The sequence below is a fragment of the Eretmochelys imbricata genome, chromosome 7 (genome assembly GCF_965152235.1).
Source record: "Eretmochelys imbricata isolate rEreImb1 chromosome 7, rEreImb1.hap1, whole genome shotgun sequence".
Lineage (NCBI taxonomy): Eukaryota > Metazoa > Chordata > Testudines > Cheloniidae > Eretmochelys > Eretmochelys imbricata.
In genome coordinates this window covers 48404980-48413795 of record NC_135578.1, presented here as the reverse complement: position 1 = coordinate 48413795, position 8816 = coordinate 48404980, and the positions used below count along the sequence as shown (strand labels likewise).

Sequence of the window (8816 nt, the reverse complement as noted above, 5' to 3'; positions counted from 1 at the left end):
TCAACATGGGCTGCATGTGGCCTGTGTGGCAGGGTCCCAGCTGCCCAGCCTGAGGGGGTCAGTTTGGGGTCCCAGCTGCCTGCCTGGCTTGCACAGCAGGGTCCAGGTTGTGTTGGGTTCCGGCTGCCCTACTGCCCGGCAGGATTGGGGCTGCTGCCTGGCCTGGCACTGCAGGGCCCTGGGCCCCTGCCAACTAACCCTGCACCCGGGGCTCTGCTCCTGGCCCCACTCTGTGGAGGGGTTGCTGGGCAAAGAGGTTTGGGGGGTGGGCACTGTGGTTCTCAACCTGCGGCCCAGGTAACATCATGTGGGCTGCATATGCTGCCCACAATGATAAATAGGTTGCAAACCATGAGTTAAGGGTAAGGAGGGGAAGAGATTTGGGGCTGATTCTCTATAGAAAAGGCCTGAAGGCCTAAACAAGCCCTCAGGGGCTCTTGCTTTCTGCAGCTGCGGAAGGTCAGGCTCCAGCGTCTGCCTTTCCTGGTCTAACTGCCTCCCCCAGCTGGGCTGGTGCCCCTCAAGCCTGAGCCGTAGGCTCCCCCCGGCCACCACTGGGCTGGGACCCCTCTAGCATGCCTCCTGTTTCAGCTCACAGGCCCTTTGTGCCCTCCCCAGCAAAGGTAGAGTAGCTTCAGGGTGTGCCCAGGTGGGGATCATGCCCTGAACTCTAGCCCCAGCGGTTCGAGCAGGCCATGGAGCTAGCTGGTAGCTGGGTCCCATGGGGCTGCTGGAGGGTGGGGGGCGTATGCTAGTACAGCTTTATTGTCACATACAAAATTTATATTTAGAAAGGACAAATAGTGCTGGGGGGAGGGAGAAGCTGGGGTTAGAGGGGGAGGGGTTATAAATAAGGCGTGACTGTAGAGCAGATAATAAATAGGCTGCTGGCGGGGGGGGGGTGTGATGATGGAGATTCTCCTCATTATCCCCCCTTAGTCCTTTGCAGGCTGCCTGCCCCTGAACAGGCTCCCAGTACTCCAGCAATGACCCCCTGAGACCAGGAGTGCTTGGCCTGGCCTCTGGTCAGTCCATGTTCCCTGCAGAGAGGGGGCGCTTGCCCCAGGGTGCGGGAGGCAGTGCTGGACTTATGCCCTCCCCCATCAGAAGGAGCAGCAGGCCCGGGGTGGTCGGCTCACATCTGGTCCGCAGCCTCGCTGACGTTCAATCGCTTCCACAGCTGCAGGCTGGTGGCCCTCATCTGCCGCACGGACTCCTCCTGGGCCTCCAGCCACTGGGACAGGACTCGCAGCGACTCGCTCTGCAGGACTGCAGGGGAGAGAGGAAACCCTGTAGGTGGCGCTCCTGGCTCCCCAAGCCCCTTCTGCCCCTTCTTGCCTATGGCCACGGTCACCACGGGCTTAGACTAACCTGCAGTCGAGGGACCGTCTCTAGCCAAACCATGCCACTAGGGGCAGACCCACTGCTGCTTCAACCCTGAGCTCCCACTGAGGCCGAGAGCCCCGTCCCTCACGCTACAGCGTCCCCTTGGGGGCAGCCTGGGAGCTCAGCTAGAGAACAGGGTGATGCTCAGGGAGTCTGTCATTGAACCCAGGAGGATCCCACCCACGAGAGCATGCCCGCTGCTGCCACCAGGCCGGCCCCCTCGGCCCATCTCTGTTAGCAGCGACCCACGCGGGTTGTCCTGCTCCTCGCCTGCTGCAGCTGCCGGCAGCAAGCTCTCCCTGAGCCAGTGCCCGGCGAAGGCTGAGAGTGGGAATGGAGCCTCTCTCTGCCACAGGGAGAGGGCACCACTGGCAGGGCTCAAACCCAGCTGCCTCGCCATACCCACCCAAGCTGCTGTGCCAGCATGGCCGCAGGCTGGGACCCTTTCCACAGTGCTCTCCCTGGCTCAGGGTGGTGGAAGGGGCAGCAGGAGGATGGGAGGTGCAGAGAGTGGGATGGGGCAGAGGCTCAGCTCCTGCTCCCACTGGGGATGGGACGTGGGGGCCCCAACAATGCCTCAGCCTGGCCTGGGAACTCTGCCCCTGTTAGTCTGCTACTAAAGTGGCTCCTGGCACGGCTCCCACATGGCACCTTGCTACTCGCGCTGCCTCCTTCACCCCAGGGCCAGCAAGTGCTCTGATTCTACATGGGCCACCCCTGCCACTCCCTGCCCAGGTCCCATTTGCACAGCAGGTGCCCCCAGCCCAGTAGGGCAGGGCCAGCATGGCAAGTGCTGAAGGAGATGGTCCCACGTACCACTCAGGTACACGGCCAGCGTGGCGAGGGCGAGGCTGGCCAGCACCAGGGCCCCGAGCAGGGCGAAGAGGGCTGTGCGGCAGCAGGCAGGGTGGAAGCAGGGGCAGATGGGGGTGGTGCGGACGGTTCGCAGTGTCGGCAGGAGGGCTGGCCCAGCCCCACAGCGCTTGGTGGAGTGGTCCTGAGGGGTCTGTGGGGTGGTGGACTGAGACAGGCCGTTCCCTGGGGAGAGAGGTTAGAAAAGAGTGAGATGCCAACCGCTAACGCTTGCTGCCCTGGTGCCCCCTTAGTGCCCAGCAGCCCCATTGAGAAGCATCTGCATGAGGGCAGGTGGTGAGCTTCCCTGCTGCAGTGCCAGGACCATGCCATGCAATGGACCCATTGCAGGGCCATGCCAGTGCAGGCTGTCCCAATACCCCTCCTGTGCCAGTCAAGGCATAGCACGGCCCGACCCCTGGCTGAGCAATCCCAGGCTGGCAACAGAATCAGTCGGGGGGCAGGTGTCCTGAGGGAGGAACCAGCCTGATCTGAGCAGACCCCCCCTCACCCTGTGACTGCTCCTTTCCTCCGCCACCTCAGGGCTATCCCATACTTGCCCTATCTCTGGGGGGGATTTGGCATTAATTACCCAGGCTGACACCCCCTCTGCCCCCAACAGCCACTGGATCCCCAGAGCTGATCTGTCCCCTGACCCCCAGTACTGAGAGCCTCTTTGTTTCAGCCCCAGACTCTCCCCCCACCTCGGCCATCACCATGCTCCTAAAGCAACCAGGATGCTTTGGTCTGTGTAATGCCCTGCTGCTGCCCTGTAGTGGTGGCTGATGAGCCTGCTATGGTCCTGGCTCGCTGAGCTGAGCCCTTTAGCTCGCTGAGCTGAGCCCTTTAGCTCAGGCCAGAGAGATCCAGACATCAGAGGTTCAATCCCCACTGCCCCAGCCCAGCTGGCCTGCAGCATTGCACAGGCAGCAAGGAGATTAGGGATCACCCTTGGCCTGTCTGGCGCTATGGTCAGAGTTCCCCCCCGAGTGAAGGACACAACCACCAGCCCCTGGGGGGAATGGTCCTCACCCTCCGTGGCCTTGTGGCCCCCAGACACCCAGTACAGGTCACTGATGGACTCCACCGAGTGCAGGTTGATCTCTGCCAGGTCGTTGCCATTGAGGTCGATGGGCTCCCTGGGTGGGGAGGTGTCTGCCTGCACCTCCATTTCTGCCAAAGAAGGAGGAGGAGCTTTGAGGCCTGCTGCCTTGGCCTCTAGCCCTCAGCCTGGTCAGTTTCACTCTGACTCTGGTTAGTTTCAGTGGAACATAGCTAGTGATGGAGGTGCCCAAGGCAGGATTTTTCCCCACACTCTATTCCCCTTCGTGTGTTGTGTCCAGGTTAAATGGCCAAGTTCTGGGGCTTTCACCACCTCTCCCCAGAACCCATGGGGGTACCTGTTAGCCTGGCCCCCACAGCGCTTTCCCTCCTGTTCCAGTCCTGCCAGGTCTCATCTGGCAACTTCTGGCCATGCAAAACCCCTTCTTGTGTACAGGCTCCAGGGGAGCTGCAGAGGGACTGGAGTGCACAGTCCCACTGCTTGGTGCAGACTTCCGGTCCCCCCAACCTGGAGTCACGTCTAAGCTGTGCCAAGCAGACATCGTTATAGTTTGTAACAGCCGGTCACACCCCCGAGCACTTAGCTTGATTTATCCCACAGGATGCAACAGCTGTTTGATTCCCGGCCAGCCCATGGCAAGACTCAGTGGCTGCTGTGAGCTGTGCCCTAGATGGGCATCGCATACTGATGTCATGCTACTGCGGGGCCATAAATACACAGCTGACTTGTTAATGTCACCCGGCTTAATCATGCTAATGTCCCACTCTCCTAAAACGGCTCCTGTCCTTAGCTGTGGCCATGCAAAATCCAATTGAGCTGGACATCAGAATCTAACTGCCACTTGTCATTTGACAAGCAAAACCTTCTGCAGAATGGGACAAATCATTGCTAAGAGGAAGCAGTTCATCGCCCCCACCCACCCAGAGAGTCCCATTGATTACTCATGCCCTCCCCAAACCCTTTTCCTCAGTCCCCACAATTTCGAAGAGTCAGTTCTGGTTACCCCTGTCACTCGTAAGGGGGCCCACCTTATGTTATCCCAGGAAATGGTTGGCCCTTTTTTAAATTGGCAGTAGATGGCTGGGGGAGGGAGGGCAGGCTGGCGCCTTTCCCGGCTGGCTCACTACTGTGATCCAGCCCTTATCAGCACTGACACAACATACAAGAATGGTTAATGCACATCTGGAAACATGGGCAGGGGGAGAGCGTTGAAACCCCATTGCTGTCAATGGGGTGAGGTTTTCACCCCCATCTATTCCACAGACTCACTGCATGACCTTGGGCAGATCGTATTGCTGCTCTGTGCCTCGGTTTCCCCAGCTGTATAATGGAGGGGGTAATCCCCCCCCCCCACCCGCCTCACAGGCTCGTTAATGCACATGGTGGTAGTGGTGCTCAGACCTGATGGGCAGAGGCTCTGATGGCTGACAATGAAGCAGCGATGGACGATCCTGACTAGCAGTGCCAGACTAGCGTGCTTTGCTTTGCCCAGAGACCAGATGCCAGCAGAGCGAGTGTCTCTTTGCCAATGCCCCAGACTTGACCTCTGGGATCTGTTCAACCCTTGGCCTCTCTGATCAAGGACACCAGGAACGGCCAGTTGTGAGGCTGCAGTTTGTCACATGAGCTGATGAACCAGTCACAACCTTGCCAGAGCCTGTTACCAAGCGCCCCCCCGCCCCCCACCAGGCCCATGTGACATGTAGCTGGCAGCAAACACTGGAGCTTCTTAGCCCTGTCACCTTAATATAACTGTCACACGGCCAAGCTGACCAGGGAGGAAATTCCTTCCCGACCCCAGAGCTGGGAATGGATGGACTCTGGTGCGCAAGCCTCACCAGCCAGGCATCTGTACTAGCTACGGATGAGACGTTTGCGTTGTTCTGCTGCCCACACCACAAAGCCAAGGGTTGCTGCAGCCTACGTGCCACAGGCTCCCCCCTGTAGGGTTTCGTTTTCTGCTACAATGGGCCCCAGCTAACTCAAGCCAAGCCCAGCATTAAGGTGTTTGTGCTTCGAGGGGTTTAACCAACCCAGCCCCAGTGTGGGGCTCAGCCATATGGCCAGCCCCAACTACCATGGGGGGGCTCTAGCAAAATCATGAGAGTGTCTTAAAAACTGATGGGGTTTTTTTAAAGCAATTTTGGTGTCTGTGCCTTTGTCTTCTCACTTTTGAGCCTGTCGGACAATTTCTGGTCACATTTTTCAAGTTTGTCGCTGCAACTATAATGGATGGAACTGTACATTTTAAAAAAAGGTGCTCACATTTTCATGTGTTCCCATGACTCCAGAAGCTGGGGCTTTAAGGATCACCAACCTTAACACAGCACATGTGACCCACTGCCCTGTGTGATATGGGTCCTCCTCTGGGCCAATCAGCAGAGACTATGAATCAATTACAGGCCCCCTAAGCGCACGCTTGGGCCTTTAGTACTGGAGGGCTGTGGGTCACTCCCATCATGTGTCAGCCAAGATAGGTGAGGGTTGGAGGTTGGTACTTTAACCTGGTACCATGAGAGGTGCTGCAGCTCACGAGGGTCCCCTGCAGGCAGGTTGAACTGGCACTCATGTTCAAGGAACGCCCAGTTCCGCCAGCTTCTCCCCGCTGCACGCTCTAAGTGTGAGCTGATGGCACCCCCCACTTGTGCCCAACTGTCAGGGAAGGGCAGTGCCCAGTCTGGGGTTAGCGAAGTGCAGAGCAGGCACTGAGCCAGCCCCATAGGACGGGGGCGGGGGGGGAAATCAGGGGGTTAATGGGGTGTTAACATGTTCCTGTGCTGTCAGCAACCTCGCTGGGGTCAGCCTGGCCTTGGCCCCACCTGCAGCCATCTCCCCCATCTTGGGCTTGAGCTGGGCGCTCCACCTTTAAGCCCGGCCTCTCCTGGGCTGGACTCATACTGGGGCCCTCTCTTAGGCGGGTGCTGGCAGCTACCTCCTCCGGTCTGATCTCGTCTGGAGTCTCTGTCCTCCCAGGGCTGGGCCAGGTGGCCTCACCCTGCCCCTCATAATCCCACGGCTGCAGCTGGCAGGATGAACACCCAAGGGAGGCAGCTCAAGGCTGGCACAGGAGCAGGGGAACAGCTCCCATGTTCTCCATCCCACCCCCTTCCCACACGCTGACGGGTACGGTGCCCCTGCCGACCGCCCCCCCCCCCCGCCCCCCGTACCTTCTCCAGCCTCCCTGAGCATCGCTTTGGGGCCAGCAACCGCTGCAGCCATTCTGCCTCTGCCAGTGGCCATGCCGCGGGAGCCGCTGGAGGAGGGCCCCACGTCCCTTGGGAGCTGCCCGGGAAGCCGGCGTTGGTGCCTACAGCACCAGCTGCTTGGGCTTAAAATAGGCCGGAGAGGAGCCCATGCCACGGAGGAGCTATAAATAGAGGGGGAATGAGCTGGGGCGGGGGCGCGATGGGCTCTATTCGGGGAATGCCTGGGATGCCACCACAGCTGGGGGCAGCCGGGGGAAGGGGAGGCAGCCAGCCTGGGCAGCAGCGTGGACTGAGCCAGATCTGGAGCGGGGCAGGAGGGCCACGAAGCCGGGTATGTCGGGGGAAAAGGGGCCCCAGCCCATGACTTGTCTCAGACCCTCCTTCAGAGCTCTGGAAATAGTTAACCCCATGAGACCCATATCCGCTTCATGGCTGGGAATGAGAAGGGCTCAAGCCTTCTGGAACACCGTCCACCCCCGATAGGAGCAGGGGCAGGGGACATCCCCCCCCAACTAGTCTGAGGCTGGAACTGGAGGGGCTGCTATGGCGGGGTGGCCTGTGTGACTAGGGACTGGACTTGACAATCCAGGAGGGCCCTTCCAGGCTGATGATCCAGATTGGGGAAACTGAGGCACAACAGAGCAAGTGACCTGCCAGAGGGTCTGCAACAGCACTGAGGAAGGCAAACCTGGTGGTTAAGGCAGTGAACTGGCACTCGAGGGACATGGAGGGACTCCCAGTCACTTAGTCCCTCCCTGTGGGAGGAAGAATAATTCTGCCTTGTCTAATTACTTTGTAGGGACTGACTCTCACTAGGGGTGGGTGCAATGGCTGGTGAATCCGTGGCTCTGGCTTGTGTGCTCTGCCCACTAGAGAACACTGCCTCTCACGTGAAACCGTGTCACTGCATCGTCTTCCCTGGGATGAGGGCTTTTGCTGGTTCCAGACACATCACATCAGCTGCGGAGGAACATGACAATCCCATCAGGGAATGGGAATTAAATCAGATTACAAAAACCCCTGGGGTATCCTGGGGAAAGCTTGGAGACCTGCACCCTCAATTTCCCAGGCAGATCCCATGGGCCTTGCACATTCAGCCTCCCCCACTATTGTCAGTGGAAGTTGGACATATACAAAAGCTGCAGGCTGGCATTTGCTTGGTGCTATGCAAAGAGGATGACCGGCACCCCAAGCAGAGGGCCAGCACAAAGCCAAGGTACTCCATAAGCCCTACCGTGGGGTTTCAGCGAAGCACAAGCTTGGTGGGGCCCCTCTGCGGGGGAGACTTACACCCAGAGTGTGGGGAAGGTGGCAGGTTTCTTTGAATCAGAAAACCAGAGTTCACCTCATCTATCCTGGACAGCAACTTGCTCCAACTCCCCTCTGCTGAGAACTCCAATCACTGAGCAGCTGTTGGTTCATCCTGGGCACTACATAAGAACCTGTGACCCCCACACTGGCAGAGGGCACAGAGGGGGTGCCTAGGGGTTTACAGGGTGGCATGTGAGGGCTCTACCAATGGTAACGCACTGGTCCTCTTAGCCACTGTGAACTTGCAGGTGATATGTAAGGCATGATGGAGCTAGGCTGGAAATTCTGACCTTGAAGTTAAAAGCAGGTCGCCAGGTGGTGACAGGCCTGGGACAGATTCTGCTCAGCCAGGGGGCAGGAGATGCTTCCCTCTCTTTGCCTGCTCAGCTGTGTAAGCAGCGGGGTGTCCTGCTTATGAAAAAGAACAAAGGCATGTCCTGCCTGTCAGCCTTCACAGAGGAGACAAGTAGAGCATGTGGCTGGGTCCATGAAAAAGGGCTGGCAGGGCTGCCTGGCTGGAAAACGCTGCAAAGACGGGTGAGCTTAACATCATTATACAGCACAGTGTTGACCAATCTATGCCAGTAGCACATATCTATATATAATATTAGTCAGAGCATAGTAACGGCACCATGCATTAGCTTGCACAAATAGCCTTAGGCACAGCCAGTTTTATAACCTAAATTGGCCTATACCTTTGCTCTAATACTGCCCTCCATGCGATGTAGTCCACACCACCTTGCAGAAATCAGGTTTTGGCTTAAGCAAATAGAGACACTGTTGAGCTCAGGTCAGAGGAATGTTTTGCCACAGCAACAGAAAGGGAGTTACTCTCCCAGGTGAACACAGCCTGTCCCAAAAGAGGAGGACAGGACATAAGATTGTTCTACACCAATTGTTCTACACCTAGGAGGTGCCTTCATGCCCCAGGGTACCTGGAATGCCTGTGTTCAGATCAAAGCGATAAGGGGTACAGCATGGTACCAGAACACAAGACA

General features: G+C 58.1%; 1 protein-coding gene across 1 annotated transcript; it reads right to left on the bottom strand.

Annotated features, from left to right (window-relative positions):
• Positions 1–1135: 1135 nt before the first annotated feature.
• Positions 1136–6663, bottom strand: LSMEM2 (leucine rich single-pass membrane protein 2). The gene is made up of 4 exons (XM_077822785.1): positions 6469–6663; positions 3271–3411; positions 2203–2424; positions 1136–1269 (listed from the first exon to the last, which is right to left on the bottom strand). Exons 1-4 carry the CDS (start codon positions 6539–6541, stop codon positions 1136–1138), a joined length of 570 nt encoding a protein of 189 aa, XP_077678911.1. The 5' UTR covers positions 6542–6663.
• Positions 6664–8816: the final 2153 nt, after the last annotated feature.